Source organism: Phoenix dactylifera, chromosome 12, assembly GCF_051530095.1.
Source record: "Phoenix dactylifera cultivar Ajwa chromosome 12, Ajwa_hap1_PhDact_Kaust_v1.1, whole genome shotgun sequence".
NCBI classification, from domain to species: domain Eukaryota; kingdom Viridiplantae; phylum Streptophyta; class Magnoliopsida; order Arecales; family Arecaceae; genus Phoenix; species Phoenix dactylifera.
Window position 1 is genome coordinate 14,797,926 of NC_143201.1, and position 21,881 is coordinate 14,819,806.

General features: G+C 54.9%; 2 protein-coding genes across 2 annotated transcripts; one reads left to right on the forward strand and one right to left on the reverse strand.

Annotated features, from left to right (window-relative positions):
* Positions 1-407: 407 nt before the first annotated feature.
* Positions 408-3,576, reverse strand: LOC149751543 (uncharacterized). The gene is made up of 3 exons (XM_089926751.1): positions 2,210-3,576; positions 1,508-2,115; positions 408-1,425 (listed from the first exon to the last, which is right to left on the reverse strand). Exons 1-3 carry the CDS (start codon positions 2,874-2,876, stop codon positions 511-513), a joined length of 2,190 nt encoding a protein of 729 aa, XP_089782877.1. The 5' UTR covers positions 2,877-3,576; the 3' UTR covers positions 408-510.
* A 1,001-nt stretch (positions 3,577-4,577) lies between these two features.
* On the forward strand, positions 4,578-8,389 carry LOC149751544 (uncharacterized). Its single transcript, XM_089926804.1, has 3 exons — positions 4,578-6,587; positions 6,682-7,289; positions 7,372-8,389. Exons 1-3 carry the CDS (start codon positions 5,921-5,923, stop codon positions 7,561-7,563), a joined length of 1,467 nt encoding a protein of 488 aa, XP_089782930.1. The 5' UTR covers positions 4,578-5,920; the 3' UTR covers positions 7,564-8,389.
* Positions 8,390-21,881: the final 13,492 nt, after the last annotated feature.

Here is a 21,881-nt window from a genome sequence, read left to right on the forward strand (position 1 = left end):
CTAGCGCCGGAAGAGTTTCCTGAGGCCTAACCCTCGGATGCCTGGCTCAGCGCCGGAAGAGTTTCCTGAGGCCTAACCCTCGGATGCCTGGCTCAGCGCCGGAAGAGTTTCCTGAGGCCTAACCCTCGGATGCCTGGCTTAGCGCCGGAAGAATTTCCTGAGGCCTAACCCTCGGATGCCTGGCTTAGCGCCGGAAGAATTTCCTGAGGCCTAACCCTCGGATGCCTGGCTTAGCGCCGGAAGAATTTCCTGAGGCCTAACCCTCGGATGCCTGGCTTAGCGCCGGAAGAGTTTCCTGAGGTTTAACCCTCGGATGCCTGGCCTAGTGCCGGAAGAACTTCGGGAATCAAAAGTCAGCAAGAAGCAACCAAGAGCTAAAAAAAAAAAAAAAGAGGACGAGGGCGAGATGAAGAAATATTCAACGTGCATTAATTTTCAGGGCCGAGGCCCATACAATTGGGCAAAACGCCGACATACAAAAATAAAAAAGACAATGGAAGGTACAAGAGGTCAGCTTGGAGGAACTCCCGAGTCGGGAACGCCGGGCTCGTCCGCGGGAGGTAGGGAAGCAGCAGGAGAACCAGCAGGCGATGGCGCCGGAGAGGAGTCCAGGAGGGAGATCTCGCTCAGGTCAACTTCGGGATACTTAGCCGACACCCTTGCCAGGCCCTCCTCGAAGCCCAAGGTGAAGGCTTCGGCCCCCGCGTCCGACGCGTCATGGACAAACTCGTCAGACTGGCGATAGGTCCGCACTGCCTCCGACATATCATGGGCGAACTCGGCGGACTGGCGATAAGCCTCTACCGCCTGACGCCCGATTTCCGCCCTCTTCTCGGCCAGCTCCGCCTCAGCTCGCTCCATAATCTGAGCCTTGGCCTCCAAGACCTTCGCCACAATCCGGCCTTCGGCCTCAGAGGAGACCCTCAGCAGATCAGCCTGAGCCTCTTTATGCTTCGCCTCGGTAGCAACCCGAGCGGCCTCGGCTTCCTTCAGGCGCGAACGGAGCTCTTGGACGTCCGTGCATGACTTCTCCAGGGCCGACTCCAGTTCGCCTAGTTTGGCTTCAAAAGAGCGGATTCGGTCGCAGGCGTTGTCGGCAGACCGCTGGGCCTTCTCCCACCGCTCTCGATAGTCCGCGATCTTCCAGGACTGCTTTTCAGCCCGTTCCTCCGCCTTCTTGACCCTGCTTTCGAGGCCCGAGGCGGCTTTGAGTTGCTCCCGAGCCTCTGACAGTTGCTCCTCCAGGGCGGCGAAGCCGAGTGCCCGCTCTTCGGCCTCCCGGAGCCTCGCCTCGAGGTCCCCGGTCGTCCTGCCTGCCGCAGCCCGGCCTCCCTCTTCCATTGCTTTCAGCCGGTCCTCGGCCTTCGCCAAAAGCCCCGCCTGTTCCTTGTAGCACTCCTCCAGACGGATCATGTACTGGGCGAGCTAAGAAATAGGAAAAATAAGGGAGTCAGGCGGAGAACAACAGAGCCAATAAATGGTGAAAGACGGCCAGAAGAACACTCACCGACATGAGACAGACGCAGCTGGCGGCCCCGACGTCAGAGACATCCAACTCCCGGACCCGCCGACGGTCCTTCTCCAGCAACACTGTTTCGATGAGATTTCGGGCGCCATCGGTAGTGAAGGCAGACCCCGATTTCTCCCCGGAGCCGGATGGTGGTTCTGCAGCCTTACCCTTATCCATCGCCTGGGGAAGAGTCCGGCTGATCACACTCGCGGCGGGGGTCGCCCCAGGAATTGATAGGGTCCCGCTCGGCCGGGGCCTCGGCGCGTCCCTCCTCGAGTCATCAGGAGCCGACCGAGTCGAAGGCCGGGTTGGGGACCGATCACGTCCGACCCGTCCGTCTTGAGCAGGCTCAGGTGGCACCTCCGGAGTAGCGGCAACCTTACCACCGGAGGGCTGATACAGCGTCAGCTGCCGGTCGGTGCCCACGACATCTCCCTGACCGGTGGGCCCGGACTCGTCGGTCGGCATCGGAGGTATCTCCTTACGGGACTTCTTCGCCGGTGGGGCCCCGCTCGGAAGAGCTCGTTTCCTCCTCCGGACTGCTTCCAGCAGGGACGCCCTACCAACAGCCTTCGACTTCACCGACCGCATGACGTCGTCGACCTCTGCAAGAAGGACGGGATGGTCAGGGACTGAGAAACCGAAAGGAAGAAGGAACGAAAGAGAAGAAAAGAGCTAAAGAAACGATGGCGGACTCACGGTCGGTGGGGACCGAGCTCAAACCGACGTTCACCAAGGTATCCTCAGAAATGAGGCGGCCCACCGGGGGAAGCTGGCCCTCGGCGACCAACCCCTTCAAGGCGGCGACGCCCTCGGATTCCTCCCTCGACAACTTCGACAGGCCAATTGGGGACTTCACCGGCGTCCCCCAGATTGCCCTGATTTCCCAGGAGGGGTCTGCATCAACGAAAAAGAAGCGCTCCTTCCAGTGGTGAATGGAGGTAGGACCCTCCTTGACAAGGCCGCACCCTCGCCGCGCTGCGAAGCACCACCACCCTTTGTCCTGGGGGTGGCCGCTCAGGCCGTAGAGCTCCCAGAAAACATTCAAGGTGGCGGGAATCGCATGCAAGCGACAGAGAACCTGGAAGACCGTCAGAGCACGCCACGAGTTCGGCACCAGTTGCGTCGGTGCCATTCCTAAACCCCGGAGCACCTGTAAGACTAGGTCTGAAGGGGGAAAGCGGAACCCGGCTTGGAGGATGCCCTCATTGATGGCGATCTTCCCTCGGGGAGGATGAGACATCCTCTCCTCAGGCCCTGGGAGCGTGACATTGCAGGCCTCGGGAAGGTGGTACCGAGCCACAAATCCGTCTAAGTCCTCGGCGACCAGTTTTGACTTGATGCTATCTGCTCCCACTTCGCCCATCCCTAATGGCCAATCTACGGTCAGGACGGGGTCAAGAAGGAGGGAAAGGCCGGAACGACTGGGGTGCACTAGTACAAAAAGAAAAAGTATGAAGAGCTCAAAGTAGAAGAGTGGGAAACTCACTTGAAGAGGAGGAAGAACGGCTCCGAGAGCGTCAAAGGAAAAGCAAGCGAACGTTTCGGCGGCAACAATGGTAGCGCAAAGGAGAAACTCGAAAATGTCCGTAAAGAAGAAGACGGACGGGGGAGGGCCCCCGATTAAATAGGCGAAAGGGCAAGTGACACCTCGATGACGCCAGAAGACGCCTGGCCGCCGAAGGGTCGCTCGCACCCCAAAGGCGAATCGACACCATTAAGGAAGGATGTCCGCCGAAATCCTCAGGTTGCCAGGTCAGCAGCAACCGCCATACGCCATAAAGAAGGCGGGAAGCTTGAAGCGCGCGCGCCTCTCCGAAGGATGGCGGCAATCTCGAAACATCACTCCCTTCACCTGTTCCCCTTCTGGTTCCAGGCTCGGAAGTGGGGGGCTACTGTTATGGGGGAATTGAGCCGCCATGCCCCACGTGATCGGCACGCGTATCCAGGAAAGCTACAGCTGCCCTATGATCCAGCACTCCGACCCCGAGTCGGACCTCCTCGGCTCCGCAGCCCGACCCCGGGTCGGCTGCCCTATGATCCAGCACTCCGACCCCGAGTCGGACCTCCTCGGCTCCGCAGCCCGACCCCGGGTCGGCTGCCCTATGATCCAGCATTCCGACCCCGAATCGGAGATCTTTTGATAACGACAGGCTATTCTCCAGAGGCACGCCGCGGCCTCCTGCTCCACTACTCCCTGCAACGGCTGTACCCGATGCTGCCCACGATCTCCTGTATCGACCGTACAAAGCGGAGCTCCACTACGCCCTGCCATGACCGTACCCGGCGCTGCTCCACGATGCCCCGTAACGGCCATGTCAGTGGCCATTCTATCGTGCCCCACGACGACAAACCCCCTGAGAGACCTCCCAGCCAGGCATATATGCGGCTGGGGGGAGAAGGGGGGGGGTAAGCAATACCTCCCAGAGCACTCTCTCCCACTTGTGATTATCATCTCTCCTCCCCCAATCTCCTCTGACTTGACCGTCGGAGGGCCATCACCACCCTGGTGGTGGTGCAAGGCTTGTTTGCAGGTTCCTTGGCGGAAGGTGGAGCGCAACCAGCACCAACCAAGACAACTCAGGCGGAACCCCGTTCACAACGTCGTGTCAATCGTTCTCGGTTTGGACCACCAGCAACAATATATATATGCATATACGTACGTATATATACATACATATATCTATCTATATATATATACACATACATGCATACATGTATGTATGTATGCATGTATAAGAGAGAGAGTATTAATTGGGGAGTTGATAGAGTGAGTTAATTGTGGGATTGTAAAAGGACATAAAATACTCTTAAGAGTTGTAAGAAATAAAAGTATTTTTTGTCCAATAAAAAATGGATAGATTGATAACCTACCATAACAGAGAGTAGGTTATCAATCCTCTATATATATATACATATATACATGCATATATATATATATATATGCATGTATGTATGTGTGTATGTATATGTATGTATGTATGTGTGTATGTATATGTATGTATGCATGTATGTGTGTATATATATATGTATGTATGTATGTATGTATATATATGTATGTATGTGTTGCTGGTGGTCCAAACCGAGAACGATTGACACGACGGTGTGAACGGGGTTCCGCCTGAGTTGTCTTGGTTGGTGCTGGTTGCGCTCCACCTTCCGCCAAGGAACCTGCAAACAAGCCTTGCACCACCACCAGGGTGGTGATGGCCCTCCGACGGTCAAGTCAGAGGAGATTGGAGGAGGAGAGATGATAATCACAAGTGGGAGAGAGTGCTCTGGGAGGTATTGCTTACCCCCCCCCCTTCTCCCCCCAGCCGCATATATGCCTGGCTGGGAGGTCTCTCAGGGGGGTTTGTCGTCGTGGGGCACGATAGAATGGCCACTGACATGGCCGTTACGGGGCGTCGTGGAGCAGCGCCGGGTACGGTCATGGCAGGGCGTAGTGGAGCTCCGCTTTGTACGGTCGATACAGGAGATCGTGGGCAGCATCGGGTACAGCCGTTGCAGGGAGTAGTGGAGCAGGAGGCCGCGGCGTGCCTCTGGAGAATAGCCTGTCGTTATCAAAAGATCTCCGATTCGGGGTCGGAATGCTGGATCATAGGGCAGCCGACCCGGGGTCGGGCTGCGAAGCCGAGGAGGTCCGACTCGGGGTCGGAGTGCTGGATCATAGGGCAGCCGACCCGGGGTCGGGCTGCGGAGCCGAGGAGGTCCGACTCGGGGTCGGAGTGCTGGATCATAGGGCAGCCGACCCGGGGTCGGGCTGCGGAGCCGAGGAGGTCCGACTCGGGGTCGGAGTGCTGGATCATAGGGCAGCTGTAGCTTTCCTGGATACGCGTGCCGATCACGTGGGGCATGGCGGCTCAATTCCCCCATAACAGTAGCCCCCCACTTCCGAGCCTGGAACCAGAAGGGGAACAGGTGAAGGGAGTGATGTTTCGAGATTGCCGCCATCCTTCGGAGAGGCGCGCGCGCTTCAAGCTTCCCGCCTTCTTTATGGCGTATGGCGGTTGCTGCTGACCTGGCAACCTGAGGATTTCGGCGGACATCCTTCCTTAATAGTGTCGATTCGCCTTTGGGGTGCGAGCGACCCTTCGGCGGCCAGGCGTCTTCTGGCGTCATCGAGGTGTCACTTGCCCTTTCGCCTATTTAATCGGGGGCCCTCCCCCGTCCGTCTTCTTCTTTACGGACATTTTCGAGTTTCTCCTTTGCGCTACCATTGTTGCCGCCGAAACGTTCGCTTGCTTTTCCTTTGACGCTCTCGGAGCCGTTCTTCCTCCTCTTCAAGTGAGTTTCCCACTCTTCTACTTTGAGCTCTTCATACTTTTTCTTTTTGTACTAGTGCACCCCAGTCGTTCCGGCCTTTCCCTCCTTCTTGACCCCGTCCTGACCGTAGATTGGCCATTAGGGATGGGCGAAGTGGGAGCAGATAGCATCAAGTCAAAACTGGTCGCCGAGGACTTAGACGGATTTGTGGCTCGGTACCACCTTCCCGAGGCCTGCAATGTCACGCTCCCAGGGCCTGAGGAGAGGATGTCTCATCCTCCCCGAGGGAAGATCGCCATCAATGAGGGCATCCTCCAAGCCGGGTTCCGCTTTCCCCCTTCAGACCTAGTCTTACAGGTGCTCCGGGGTTTAGGAATGGCACCGACGCAACTGGTGCCGAACTCGTGGCGTGCTCTGACGGTCTTCCAGGTTCTCTGTCGCTTGCATGCGATTCCCGCCACCTTGAACGTTTTCTGGGAGCTCTACGGCCTGAGCGGCCACCCCCAGGACAAAGGGTGGTGGTGCTTCGCAGCGCGGCGAGGGTGCGGCCTTGTCAAGGAGGGTCCTACCTCCATTCACCACTGGAAGGAGCGCTTCTTTTTCGTTGATGCAGACCCCTCCTGGGAAATCAGGGCAATCTGGGGGACGCCGGTGAAGTCCCCAATTGGCCTGTCGAAGTTGTCGAGGGAGGAATCCGAGGGCGTCGCCGCCTTGAAGGGGTTGGTCGCCGAGGGCCAGCTTCCCCCGGTGGGCCGCCTCATTTCTGAGGATACCTTGGTGAACGTCGGTTTGAGCTCGGTCCCCACCGACCGTGAGTCCGCCATCGTTTCTTTAGCTCTTTTCTTCTCTTTCGTTCCTTCTTCCTTTCGGTTTCTCAGTCCCTGACCATCCCGTCCTTCTTGCAGAGGTCGACGACGTCATGCGGTCGGTGAAGTCGAAGGCTGTTGGTAGGGCGTCCCTGCTGGAAGCAGTCCGGAGGAGGAAACGAGCTCTTCCGAGCGGGGCCCCACCGGCGAAGAAGTCCCGTAAGGAGATACCTCCGATGCCGACCGACGAGTCCGGGCCCACCGGTCAGGGAGATGTCGTGGGCACCGACCGGCAGCTGACGCTGTATCAGCCCTCCGGTGGTAAGGTTGCCGCTACTCCGGAGGTGCCACCTGAGCCTGCTCAAGACGGACGGGTCGGACGTGATCGGTCCCCAACCCGGCCTTCGACTCGGTCGGCTCCTGATGACTCGAGGAGGGACGCGCCGAGGCCCCGGCCGAGCGGGACCCTATCAATTCCTGGGGCGACCCCCGCCCCGAGCGTGATCAGCCGGACTCTTCCCCAGGCGATGGATAAGGGTAAGGCTGCAGAACCACCATCCGGCTCCGGGGAGAAATCGGGGTCTGCCTTCACTACCGATGGCGCCCGAAATCTCATCGAAACAGTGTTGCTGGAGAAGGACCGTCGGCGGGTCCGGGAGTTGGATGTCTCTGACGTCGGGGCCGCCAGCTGCGTCTGTCTCATGTCGGTGAGTGTTCTTCTGGCCGTCTTTCACCATTTATTGGCTCTGTTGTTCTCCGCCTGACTCCCTTATTTTTCCTATTTCTTAGCTCGCCCAGTACATGATCCGTCTGGAGGAGTGCTACAAGGAACAGGCGGGGCTTTTGGCGAAGGCCGAGGACCGGCTGAAAGCAATGGAAGAGGGAGGCCGGGCTGCGGCAGGCAGGACGACCGGGGACCTCGAGGCGAGGCTCCGGGAGGCCGAAGAGCGGGCACTCGGCTTCGCCGCCCTGGAGGAGTAACTGTCAGAGGCTCGGGAGCAACTCAAAGCCGCCTCGGGCCTCGAAAGCAGGGTCAAGAAGGCGGAGGAACGGGCTGAAAAGCAGTCCCGGAAGATCGCGGACTATCGAGAGCGGTGGGAGAAGGCCCAGCGGTCTGCCGACAACGCCTGCGACCGAATCCGCTCTTTTGAAGCCAAACTAGGCGAACTGGAGTCGGCCCTGGAGAAGTCATGCACGGACGTCCAAGAGCTCCGTTCGCGCCTGAAGGAAGCCGAGGCCGCTCGGGTTGCTACCGAGGCGAAGCATAAAGAGGCTCAGGCTGATCTGCTGAGGGTCTCCTCTGAGGCCGAAGGCCGGATTGTGGCGAAGGTCTTGGAGGCCAAGGCTCAGATTATGGAGCGAGCTGAGGCGGAGCTGGCCGAGAAGAGGGCGGAAATCGGGCGTCAGGCGGTAGAGGCTTATCGCCAGTCCGCCGAGTACGCCCATGATATGTCGGAGGCAGTGCGGACCTATCGCCAGTCTGACGAGTTTGTCCATGACGCGTCGGACGCGGGGGCCGAAGCCTTCACCTTGGGCTTCGAGGAGGGCCTGGCAAGGGTGTCGGCTAAGTATCCCGAAGTTGACCTGAGCGAGATCTCCCTCCTGGACTCCTCTCCGGCGCCATCGCCTGCTGGTTCTCCTGCTGCTTCCCTACCTCCCGCGGACGAGCCCGGCGTTCCCGACCCGGGAGTTCCTCCAAGCTGACCTCTTGTACCTTCCATTGTCTTTTTTATTTTTGTATGTCGGCGTTTTGCCCAATTGTATGGGCCTCGGCCCTGAAAATTAATGCACGTTGAATATTTCTTCATCTCGCCCTCGTCCTCTTTTTTTTTTTTTTAGCTCTTGGTTGCTTCTTGCTGACTTTTGATTCCCGAAGTTCTTCCGGCGCTAGGCCAGGCATCCGAGGGTTAAACCTCAGGAAACTCTTCCGGCGTTAAGCCAGGCATCCGAGGGTTAGGCCTCAGAAAATTCTTCCGGCGCTAAGCCAGGCATCCGAGGGTTAGGCCTCAGGAAATTCTTCCGGCGCTAAGCCAGGCATCCGAGGGTTAGGCCTCAGGAAACTCTTCCGGCGCTGAGCCAGGCATCCGAGGGTTAGGCCTCAGGAAACTCTTCCGGCGCTAGGCCAGGCATCCGAGGGTTAGGCCTCAGGAAATTCTTCCGGCGCTGAGCCAGGCATCCGAGGGTTAGGCCTCAGGAAATTCTTCCGGCGCTAAGCCAGGCATCCGAGGGTTAGGCCTCAGGAAACTCTTCCGGCGCTGAGCCAGGCATCCGAGGGTTAGGCCTCAGGAAACTCTTCCGGCGCTAGGCCAGGCATCCGAGGGTTAGGCCTCAGGAAACTCTTCCGGCGCTAAGCCAGGCATCCGAGGGTTAGGCCTCAGGAAATTCTTCCGGCGCTAAGCCAGGCATCCGAGGGTTAGGCCTCAGGAAACTCTTCCGGCGCTGAGCCAGGCATCCGAGGGTTAGTCCTCAGGGAATTCTTCCGGCGCTAAGCCAGGCATCCGAGGGTTAGGCCTCAGGAAATTCTTCCGGCGCTAAGCCAGGCATCCGAGGGTTAGGCCTCAGGAAACTCTTCCGGCGCTGAGCCAGGCATCCGAGGGTTAGGCCTCAGGAAACTCTTCCGGCGCTAAGCCAGGCATCCGAGGGTTAGGCCTCAGGAAACTCTTCCGGCGCTGAGCCAGGCATCCGAGGGTTAGGCCTCAGGAAACTCTTCCGGCGCTAAGCCAGGCATCCGAGGGTTAGGCCTCAGGAAACTCTTCCGGCGCTGAGCCAGGCATCCGAGGCCCGAGCCTCGGGAGATTCCACTCGTTGGTCGGCCTAGGCTGGCGCAAGCCGAGGCGACCGGTCGGGGCTTCCGGCTAGTCTGCTCCCGGGATGATCATCGGGTTAGCCAGGCATCTGAGGGTCGTCAAGCCTCAGGAAAATTCCGCTCGTTGGTCGGCCAAGGCTGGCGCAAGCCGAGGCGACCGGTCGGGGCTTCCGGCTAGTCTGCTCCCGGGATGATCATCGGGTTAGCCAGGCATCCGAGGGCCGAGCCTCGGGAGATTCCACTCGTTGGTCGGCCTAGGCTGGCGCAAGCCGAGGCGACCGGTCGGGGCTTCCGGCTAGTCTGCTCCCGGGATGATCATCGGGTTAGCCAGGCATCTGAGGGTTGTCAAGCCTCAGGGAAATTCCGCTCGTTGGTCGGCCAAGGCTGGCGCAAGCCGAGGCGACCGGTCGGGGCTTCCGGCTAGTCTGCTCCCGGGATGATCATCGGGTTAGCCAGGCATCTGAGGGTTGTCAAGCCTCAGGAAAATTCCGCTCGTTGGTCGGCCAAGGCTGGCGCAAGCCAAGGCGACCGGTCGGGGCTTCCGGCTAGTCTGCTCCCGGGATGATCATCGGGTTAGCCAGGCATCTGAGGGTTGTCAAGCCTCAGGGAAATTCCGCTCGTTGGTCGGCCAAGGCTGGCGCAAGCCGAGGCGACCGGTCGGGGCTTCCGGCTAGTCTGCTCCCGGGATGATCATCGGGTTAGCCAGGCATCTGAGGGTTGTCAAGCCTCAGGGAAATTCCGCTCGTTGGTCGGCCAAGGCTGGCGCAAGCCGAGGCGACCGGTCGGGGCTTCCGGCTAGTCTGCTCCCGGGATGATCATCGGGTTAGCCAGGCATCCGAGGGCCGAGCCTCGGGAGATTCCACTCGTTGGTCGGCCTAGGCTGGCGCAAGCCGAGGCGACCGGTCGGGGCTTCCGGCTAGTCTGCTCCCGGGATGATCATCGGGTTAGCCAGGCATCCGAGGGCCGAGCCTCGGGAGATTCCACTCGTTGGTCGGCCTAGGCTGGCGCAAGCCGAGGCGACCGGTCGGGGCTTCCGGCTAGTCTGCTCCCGGGATGATCATCGGGTTAGCCAGGCATCCGAGGGCCGAGCCTCGGGACATTCCACTCGTTGGTCGGCCACTTGTCGCTCGCCGCCCATCGGGGTTTCTCTGTGCCCAGCCGCGACCGTGTTTCTCCTCTCCTCCAAGCGTTGCCTGGGGGGAACACGAGAAGGGTATTAAACGCTAATTAATGCGTTACCTGGGAAATCGGATCGCCAGTTGCTGCTGGTGAGGAGTGTTAGTTGAGCGGCCGCGATACGCGGGTTCTTCGAGGAGGATGCGGCCTGGGCGCGAGCGGAGACACGTGGACCTAGGGGTATACGTCACCCGGATCGTCCTGCACAAAGAATGCGATTCAAGGAGAATGACGCTTAGGAAATCGCGGGGAGATACGCCTCGGGAGCCGGTACGGCTCCGGATTCAGTGCGCCTGCATTTATTGGAGCCACCCGTATCGGAACTACCAGGGGGCCGCAGCTTGGCTACAAATACAGGTGCAGGTACGATGGAATTTGCTAAGCCGGAGCTGCAGGTTGCCATGGATCGCGGACCTCCTCCTTGGCATATGACTGAGAGACTCCTGTCGAAGGAAAGGGGAGGCGCTCCCCTTACAACTTCAGCCAACTAGCCGTTTCATCTGGGATCAACAAGGAGGGTCTCCCCGGCGGAACTCCGCTCTAGGCGTTTCATCCGGGATCACATCTCCCCTCCTTGAAGTTCAGCCTCCCGGTTGAGCTCTGCGCCGGACGCTCAATCCGGGACCGCGCCTCCATATACTCTTCCCCCTCGAATCCCTTCTCTTCCCTACCACTGGGGAAGATGGGAATATCCTTTGGAGGCGGCGTTCCCCTGGGGGCAGCGGGAGCTTCTTCTGCGGCGGCTCCTCCTCTTTTTGGTGAGGTGCTGGATGGCGCCTCCGGTTAGAAGCACCCACTTCTGGTGGGACTGCAGCCGCCCTGGGTTGAGGGTTTGGGTCCCCACCTCTTCTTTACTTTCTTTACTCCCTAATTCCCCTCTGGGAATTCCTTGTAATCACACGAGCACGCCACTGTAACCAGAAATTATTGAAATGAAAAGTATTGCACCTTTTTAAATTGTCTTTCTGGCCTTGTTGTTCTACTGGTAATACATCCGCAGGTTAGCGGAATTCCAGCCCCTTGGAATTTCTCGGCCATCTAGGGCTTCCAACTGGTAGGAGCCAGGTCGGTTTACCCAACGAACTTTATACGGGCCTTCCCAATTTGGCGCTAGCTTCCCACCTTCCGTAGGTTGAGATGCCTTAGCTCGCCTCAGCACCAGATCTCCAATTCTGAAAAGCTTCGGTCGGACTTTGGAGTTGTAATATCGGGCCACCCTCTGCTGATACATTGCCATCCGTACCTGAGCCATTTCCCTTGCCTCTTCCAAGAGATCCAAGTTCCCTCGGAGTTGCTCTGAATTGGCCTCGGGTCGGTGCGCGGCCACCCGAGGCGAGGGGAGTCCGAGCTCCACGGGGGCAACGGCTTCCGTGCCATAGGTTAGGCTGAAAGGCGTCTCTCCAGTAGGAGTCCGTTGTGTGGTCCGATACGCCCAAAGGACATTCTCGAGTTCCTCGACCCAAGCTTGCCCCGTCCGGCCGATCCGCGCTTTGATACCTTGGAGGATTGTCCGATTTGTGACCTCGGCCTCGCCGTTGGTTTGGGGATGCGACACGGATGTGAACCGATGCTCGATCCCAAATTCCTCGCAGAAGTCCCGGAAGTGCTTGTTATCAAACTGTCGACCGTTATCCGAGATGAGGACCCGAGGTACTCCAAATCGGACAATGATGTTCTTCTTCACGAACTTCCGGACTTGTGCCTCCGTGATGGTGGCCAGTGGCTCTGCCTCCACCCACTTGGTGAAGTAGTCGATGGCGACAATCAAAAATTTCCGCTGGGCCGAAGCGACGGGGAATGGTCCGAGGATATCCATTCCCCATTGTGCGAAGGGCCAGGGCGCGGTGATTGGCGCCAAGGGGACAGAGGGGACTCTCTGGACGTTGGCGTGGCGCTGGCAGGCGTCGCATTTCCGCACGTGGTCCTTCGAGTCCTCCATCAAGGTCGGCCAATAGTAGCCTTGCCTCATGATCTTATGCGCCAAGGACCTAGCCCCCAAGTGCGATCCGCAGATGCCTTCGTGGACTTCGCCGAGGGCGTAGGCCGCTTCCGCGGGGCGGAGGCACCTTAAGAGGGGGGCGGTAAACGAGGTCCGATACAGCCTCCCTTCATAAAGTACGTAGTGGGCGGACTTCTTTACAAGCCGCCGGGCCTGATCTTCGTCTTCAGGGAGGATTCCTTCGGCGAGGTAGGCGACGAGCGGGTCCATCCAAGACGGCTCCGGATCAATTGCCATCACCGCTCCAGCCCCGTCAATGCTCGGGGCATCCAGGGTCTCCAGGTAAATTGCCCTCGACAAGTTGTGCGCGTCTGCGTCCACTAGGCGGGACAACCTGTCGGCCCTGGCATTTTCGCTCCTCGGGACCTGCTGAATGTCAACACTGCCGAGGTCGGGAATGAGTGTTTGCACCTTCCGGACGTAGCTCTGCATGGTCGGGCTCCGCGCCTCGAACTCCCCTCGAACCTGCCCGACCACCAGCTGGGAGTCGGTGAAGACTTTCAGACGCCGGATGCCGAGCTCCTTGGCGAGTTTGAGTCCCGCGACTAGGGCCTCGTACTCCGCCTCATTGTTGGTCACTGGAAATCCGAACCTCAAGGCATACTCGGCTATCACTCCATCGGGATTGGTGAGGACTAGCCCAGCCCCTCCACCTTCAGGGTTCGACGACCCGTCAATGTGGAGCGTCCAGATCGGGAGATCGAGGCTGGGTGTCTCCGGCGGCTTAGGTTCCGCCTCCTGCACAGTGCACTCAGCGAGAAAGTCCGCGAGTACCTGGGCCTTGATGGCTGGTCGGGGCTGGTAGCGGATGTCGAACTCACCAAGTTCTACTGCCCACTTCACCAGCCGTCCCGCATTCTCTGGATTGCTGAGAATCTGCCGCAGTGGTTGATCGGTCAAAAGGGTGACAGAATGAGCCTGGAAATAGGGGCGAAGCCTCCTGGTCGCAGTCAGCAGCGCGAAGGCGATCTTCTCAGCCTTCGTGTACCGCGTCTCGGCATCCCGGAGGACTCGGCTGATGTAGTATACAGGCTTCTGAAGTCTTGCCTCTTCCCGAACCAGTACTGCGCTGACTGCGGTTGGGGAGACCGCCAGGTAAAGGTAGAGCATCTCCCCCTCTTGCGGCTTGGACAGCAGGGGAGGAGACGCCATGTACTCCTTGAGCTGGTCGAACGCCGCATGGCATTCGGCCGTCCAGAGGAAGTCTTTTGGGCGCTTCAACACCTTGAAGAATGGTTGGCAGCGTTCGGCCGACTTTGCCACAAATCGTCCGAGCGCGGCGACCCTTCCAGCGAGCTCCTGAACCTCCTTCACTTTGGTCGGAGGGGACATATCCTGGATGGCTTTGATCTTGTCCGGGTTGGCCTCGATCCCGCGCTGGTTGACAATGAAACCGAGGAACCTCCCGGCCGAAGCACCAAAAGCGCACTTCGCTGGGTTTAGCTTCATGCGAAACTTTCGCAAGGTGGTGAAAGTCTCCTCCAGATCTGCAATGTGCTGGTCTGCATGGCGGCTTTTTACCAGCATATCGTCCACGTACACCTCCATATTCCGGCCGATCTGCTCCTTGAAGATTTTATTGACGAGGCGCTGGTAAGTGGCGCCAGCGTTCTTCAGACCGAAGGGCATTACCTTGTAACAGTACAGCCCCCGGTCTGTTATGAAGGCAGTTTTCTCCTCGTCCTGTGGAGCCATCATTATTTGGTTGTAGCCGAAGAAGGCGTCCATAAAAGACAGTAGCTGATATCCGGAAGTCGCGTCGACCAGTTGGTCTATCCGTGGAAGCGGAAAGCTATCCTTGGGGCACGCCTTGTTCAGGTCGGTGTAGTCGACGCACATCCTCCACTTCCCGCTCGCCTTCCGGACAAGTACGACGTTTGCCAGCCACTCGGGGTAGCTCACCTCTCTTATGAAACCTGCCTCCAAGAGTTTGTCTACCTCCTGGTCGACCACCCGGATCCGATCCGGGGCACAGTGTCTCTTCTTTTGCTTTACCGGTCGGTGGGTCGGGTCGACGTTGAGGGCATGAGAAACGACCTCCGGGTCGATCCCAGGTACATCGGCCGCCGACCAGGCAAACACATCTGCATTGGCTCGGAGGAATTCCACTAACCGGAGCCGAGCTTCCAAGTCGAGATTGGCACCGACCCGGACCGTGCGGTCCGGGCGGCCTTCTTCGAGGGGAACTTCGATTACGCCCTCGGCCGGCTCCCCGTGCCGCAAGGCCACTTCATCTCTGGCGTCAAGTGACTCGACGCTTAGGGCCTCCATGGGTTTCTTCCCTTTGAGAGTTGCTAGGAAACACTGCCGTGCGGTCGGCTGGTCACCTCGGACCTCTCCAATCCCGGCCGCTGTGGGGAACCGCATGAGCAAATGGTAGGTAGAAACCACCGCGCGAAGGGCGTTCAGTCCGGGTCGTCCGAGGATAGCGTTGTAGGCCGAGGGGACACGGACGACCAAGAACCCGAGCCGCACCGTGGCTTCTGCGGGTGCAATGCCCGCAGTCACAGGCAGCTCGATGACACCTTCGGCCGAGATAGCGTCTCCAGTGAATCCTATGAGGGGGGTGGATGTTTTGTGCAACAATTGTCGGGGAAAGCCCATCTTTTGGAAGGCCTCATAATACAAAATATCAGCTGAGCTTCCACTATCCACAAGAACACGCCTTACATCATAGTCCGCCATAGTGAGAGAGATCACCATGGCGTCATCGTGGGGAGTCTGAACCCCCTTTACATCTTCATCACAAAAAGTGATTACATTTCCGACCCGCTGCCTCTTCGCGACGGCCACTCCTGATACTTCCGCCGAGCCCCCTGCGTTCCTCACGGGCCGAGAGCAGCCCCCAGTGATGGTGTGGATCACTCCCGCAACGGGTCGATTCTGCTCCCGAGGCTCCTGAGGGGCCGGGTCGGCTGGACGCGGGTCTGCGGGGGGACGTCGGTCGTTTACATATCGACCGAGACGTCCTCGGCGAATGAGAGCCTCGATCTCGTCCCGAAGCTGGAAGCAGTCTTCGGTATCGTGGCCGTGGTCTCGGTGGTACTCACAGTACGCCCGAGAAGGCTTCCTCCCAGGGATCTTCTTCATCTGCCTCGGAACCGGGAGGTCCTCCCGCCCCTTGACCTCCATGAGGATCTGGGCCCGGGGGGCCAGGAGTGGGGTGTACCGGTTGAAGCGTCGGTGCGGAGAACGAGGGCGTGTGGCGCCGTGGTTCCTTGCTGGTGACGGGCTTCTGCGCCGGCGTTGAGGCGTCGGGCTCCTCCTCTGGGGTGCCTCTTTTCGCCTTTTCTTCCCGGGCTTTAGAGGGGCTTCGGCGGCCTCCTTGTTCCGGTGGGAGGCTGCCTCCTCGGCGTCTGCATACTGGTTTGCCCGAGACAACAGCTCCGGGAAGCTCCGCGGCAGACGTTTGTCCAGGGAGAAGGTGAGTCTGCCCTTCCGGAAGCCTCGCTTCAGGGCTGAGAGAGCCACCTCCTGGCTCAAATTCCGGACCTCCAGTGTTGCCTTGTTGAAGCGGGTGAGATAATCCCGCAGGCTCTCTCCCTCGTTCTGCCGGACATCGAAGAGGGAGTCGGAGACCAGTCTTCGCCGGCTACTGACGGCGAAATGGCTGATGAAGAGACGGGTGAACTGGTGGAAGGACTGGATGGAATTAGCCTCCAGGCCGGCGAACCACGCCCTTGCCGGGCCGCGGAGGGTCGCCGGGAAGGCCTTGCAGAGGAGAGGATCCGATGCTCCATGGAGGAGCATAAGAGTCCTGAAACTCTCCACGTGGTCCCGTGGGTCCGCCGCCCCGTCGTAGGGTTCGATCGCCGGCATTTTGAACCCCGGCGGGTTTAGGGTTCGCAGGATCCTTGAGGCAAGCGCCGGCTGGGAGGAGATTTCCAAGTCGGCGAAGGGATCTTTGGAGTGGCCCTTCAGGACCTGGAGCTGTCTGTGGAGATCGTCCACCCGCCGGTCCAGGGAGCGCGACCGGTGGGTGGGAGACAAGGAGCGGCGCGAGGGGGACCGACTGGAGTGCGGGCCCCTCGAGGACTGGGGTGTCTGAGAACGCGCCCGGGTCCGCCTCTCGTACCCCGCGCAGCTCCGATGAGAAGGTCCTGGCAGAATGGACCGCACTCGAGAATCCTCCCCGCGCCGGCGCTCCTCTCCATGGGAGAGGAAGGAGCGCGGGTTGTGAGGAAGAGGCGAGTGCTCGGGGAGCAGCGGCTCCTGAGCCCGCTGCGGCACCCGAGAGATCACACCCTGCAGATTCTGCACTGCCTCCGTGAGGGTGCGAACCTGCTGGGCTAGCTGGTCGAACTGAGCAGGTTCGACCGTCTGAATGGGAGGAGAAGCGGTGGAATGCTGCTGAGAGTGTGTTGGGGACGCAGCAGCCTCCCGGCCAGAGGCGCGAGAGGCTCCGCGACCGGAAGCATTGGAAGCTCCGCGACCACCTCGCCGTGCCATTACGACCGTTCTGAGATTCGTCCCTTCCTCTAGCGCCAACTGTTGCTGGTGGTCCAAACCGAGAACGATTGACACGACGGTGTGAACGGGGTTCCGCCTGAGTTGTCTTGGTTGGTGCTGGTTGCGCTCCACCTTCCGCCAAGGAACCTGCAAACAAGCCTTGCACCACCACCAGGGTGGTGATGGCCCTCCGACGGTCAAGTCAGAGGAGATTGGAGGAGGAGAGATGATAATCACAAGTGGGAGAGAGTGCTCTGGGAGGTATTGCTTACCCCCCCCCTTCTCCCCCCAGCCGCATATATGCCTGGCTGGGAGGTCTCTCAGGGGGGTTTGTCGTCGTGGGGCACGATAGAATGGCCACTGACATGGCCGTTACGGGGCGTCGTGGAGCAGCGCCGGGTACGGTCATGGCAGGGCGTAGTGGAGCTCCGCTTTGTACGGTCGATACAGGAGATCGTGGGCAGCATCGGGTACAGCCGTTGCAGGGAGTAGTGGAGCAGGAGGCCGCGGCGTGCCTCTGGAGAATAGCCTGTCGTTATCAAAAGATCTCCGATTCGGGGTCGGAATGCTGGATCATAGGGCAGCCGACCCGGGGTCGGGCTGCGGAGCCGAGGAGGTCCGACTCGGGGTCGGAGTGCTGGATCATAGGGCAGCCGACCCGGGGTCGGGCTGCGGAGCCGAGGAGGTCCGACTCGGGGTCGGAGTGCTGGATCATAGGGCAGCCGACCCGGGGTCGGGCTGCGGAGCCGAGGAGGTCCGACTCGGGGTCGGAGTGCTGGATCATAGGGCAGCTGTAGCTTTCCTGGATACGCGTGCCGATCACGTGGGGCATGGCGGCTCAATTCCCCCATAACAGTATGTATGTATGTATGTATATGTATGTATGTATGTATGTATGTATGTATCTATATATATATCTATATATATATATATATATATATATATATATATATATATATATATATATATATGCATGTACGTATGTATATATATGTCATGTTTTAGCTTGTGAATGGCAATCCATATTAAGATGGTTAATCTAAATACCACTTACCCAATCATCCAATTTTACAAAATTTAATTTTATGCTTACCAAACAATATTTATAAATAAAAATGCAAAATTCAAGATAAACGAGTGTCACATTCCATGTAGAATTGAAATCATCAATGCTTGATGTATAAATACATAAATGAGACGTATATCATGCAAGGGAATCCTTACTTCTACTAGCAACAAAATCCAAATAAAGTGCCTATCAGCCCAAGAATACACCTAAAATATCTAGCTAATTTAAATTCAATATTTGACATAATTAGAAAACTAACTGACCTATGATCAACAACAAGCTACATTAATTTAATTAATTATTTATGAAATTTTCTAATTTCTAATTTTTGATACTCAAACTACATCTAAGCATAGGTTTTCCCCCATCCTAACTTAATCCATACTAATTGCAAAAAGTAAGTAAATACAAAGATTAACATTTTACCTCGATTTAAAGATTAGAGTGTAAAACCCTTGCTGGACTTCTTCTAATCCAAATATTTATAACTCTACACAAAATCAAAACAAACAATTAGAGTATGCTTGGGGGGGGGGGGAGTGGGGGGTGTTGGGGAATAAAGGTAATGGTTGGAAAATTATGAAGAAGAGGTGGAGGAAGGACAAGGCTGGCCAAGCGGCAATATCCGATGGCTCAAATTGATGTTATATTGATAATAACCACTAGATCGTGAAATGAGAGTCTGATCAGGATAAAGAAAGCATGATAGGATTGTTAGTAAGAGGTCCAATAATGCTATGAGATGGACAGAGTGGAGGTCAAAATGATGGGCAGTCACAAGATTGGTTCAAGTCCTCTATTAGGGTCAAGGAACGTAAAGGGGAGGAGAGAGGAAAGAGAAAGGGATCCTCTATTAAGGCCTATCCAGTTACATAGAAAGAGAGAGATAGAGAAAGAGAAAAGGAGAAAAAGAGAGGGAAAATAGGGGAAGAATCCATGATTTGGGCTAATGGACAGAGAGTAAGAGGGAGAAGTGGGATGGTAGAGGGCTCCAAGGATCGGTGGTGGCAATAATAGGCAACAATTGAAGGACGAGCGATGGATAAAATGGCTATGATGGGCGGCCTAACGATTAGAAAGAAAGAGGAACAAAGAGGGTTGGGCCAAAATAGGAAATTGGTGGATGGCTCGACAATAAGTCAAGTCTTAGCCCACTCTTTGACGATTAAAAGTAAGCTAAGGCTCCTATGTTGATCACTGAAGGGTAGTCGAGGAGGGGCTTGGGTGTTGTCCTGGCGAAATTCAATACATCATTAATGAGATTTAGGCTAGCATCACTAAGTTAATGTAGGGGCTAGAAGAAGAGAGAGAGCTGGTGAGGTGGTTCCTCGGCTCCAACATAATTGAGGAGTAGAAAAATGGCAAGAATATTGGCTATGTCGCAAGGAGGAATTATCCTGAGCCAGAAGAGAGAGAGAGAGAGAGAGAGAGAGAGAGAGAGAGAGGGATGCTCGGTGTCAGTGATTCATTTGATGGTAAAGGGTGGTTTAATAAAGGTGGTGGCTAAGGTTTTCTAGGCTCCGTGGAGTAGGGAAGGTCATAGAGTTAGTCTCTTTCTTTGACTCAAATAAGAAACCTATGAGGGATTGACCAAAAACAAGGGACCCAGCTCCCTCGCTAGCAACTGAGGCTCTGGTATCAATCATGAAGGGTCCTTAAGAAGGGAATTGGCCAAAGAGGCCCTCAACTTAATATACGGATGGAACAGAGTAGATACCAGAACCGAAGAGGGAGTTGGCGAGTGATATTCGAGCATCATCGGTTAAATTTAGGTGGGCAGTGATGACCGAATGGCCCGACACAGGGATGATAAGGAGAGGAGTCAGTAAGGTGTGAGTGGTACCTCAGTATAAGAAGGAATTATGTCAAAAGAGAAGAGAGAGGTGTGGGGTACTTGGCAACGGTGGTGATTCACTAGGAAAAGAGGGGTGGTTGAATAGAGGCAGAGTCTCGGATTTCCAAAATAGAGCTAATGTCCTTCTCTAACTCAAATAGAGAAATGATGTTGAACTAGTCAGCTTGATTGTGAAGCTGAGCAAAGTGGACAAAGCCTCATAGCTAAGAATCGTATTGCAAGATCGTTAATTATACCTCACAAAGCTTCATTAATATAGTACAATAATTCAAATATGATAAATAACTAACAAGAAAATGTTCATTAAAAAAAAAGGATAATGTAGAGTCATGTTATGCATGCATTTACTAATTTTTAATTTAATTTTTTATATTAAATTTATAAATAGTGATATGATAAATTTTATCATTACTTTATAATTACTAATATTCTTTTACTATCATCAAATAATCTAGTACAAATATAAATGTTTTGTTTATATGGAAGAATATCAAATGTGAGAAATATTGATAAAAGATGATTGTTTTTAAGAACATTTTCTTTACGAGTTCACGGGAAAATACCTAATCATGCATAAAATGCTTATTGAATTAAATTAAGTGTACTCCCATCCGATGCGTCTTTTAAATTCACTTTTCATAAATTATTATAAAAAAATATTTTTTATCAGTCAAAGATACATAAAGTAAAGTAAATTATTTATTTAAAATTATGATGTTAAATATAAATAATAGTGCAATGGAGACCACTGCCTAGCTAGTTGGGATCATGTCTATCACCCAAAGCATCTTAAAGGTGTTAGGGTAATCAATTTAAAATGTTTAATCAACGCCTCTTTCTTAAAGATAGTGGAGGTTTTATTAAACCAAACTGTCGTGACTCATTTGGTTCGCGGGATGAAGAGGAGGAAAAGTGTGGTCAACGAAAAAAATAAAAAAATAACTTATATTTGATTGAAGTTTTCAAAGAAGAGAGATAGAAAAGTAGCTTTCTCATTAGAATAAGTTTTTCATATTTTATGAGAAAGAAAAATTTAAATAAAACATAGAAAAGCCACTTTCCTACATAATGAAGATTATGGTGTTTTTTTTCAAAAATAGTGACTCAACTATTTATAAAGAATTTTAGTAATTTTAATAACTATTTATAACTATTAGAATAACTATTAACTGAAAACTCAACTCCATAAAAAATTTTAATGGCCATTTTTAAATATTTAAATATTTTAAATTTAAAAATATTTAAACATAGATATTAAAATTATATTATGAATTGTAGTAATTTTAAAAGTTAAAAATATTTAAAAATAGCTATTAAAAATATATTCCGATTATTTTGGGGTTGAACCTTCAAACCCACCAAACTTTGGTGTTCTAAATATCTGATTCTAAAAATTATGCATGTGATGTTATTTTCTTTGTAGTCTCTTTATTAAGGGCATAATATGTATTTTACATAACTTTTCTAGAAAATTAGATGCTTTACCAAATATAAATCACTTTTGAAAACTATGTTTTTTATGCTACTTTTCTATGGTCAACCAAATATGCAAAAACCATTTTCTATGGTATCATATACCTAGGCATCAGCTTTTCAGGAGTAAGGTAAAATTCTTTCCATGAAGCAAATGAAGGGAGGTAGCTAATTCAAAAGATCTGCAACTCAAATAAACTCCCGTTCCCAAGTGACTGTGAACCGGCTCCGTTTTGGATCACACATTTGGCGAAATGTAGTGAAAGTTCGCAATCTCTGTAACTCAAGTTTAGAAAAATTCAGTGTGGGAGACAGTAGCCTCATCTCTCTCAGGCATGACGCATGGATATGCAAGGATCCCCTTAAACGGAATCTGCCAAACCTCATTGTTCTATCCAAAGAACCTGCCATCAAGGTGGCATGCTTCATTAATCTTCGGCTATCCAAAGATACATTCCACGACCCACTTAAC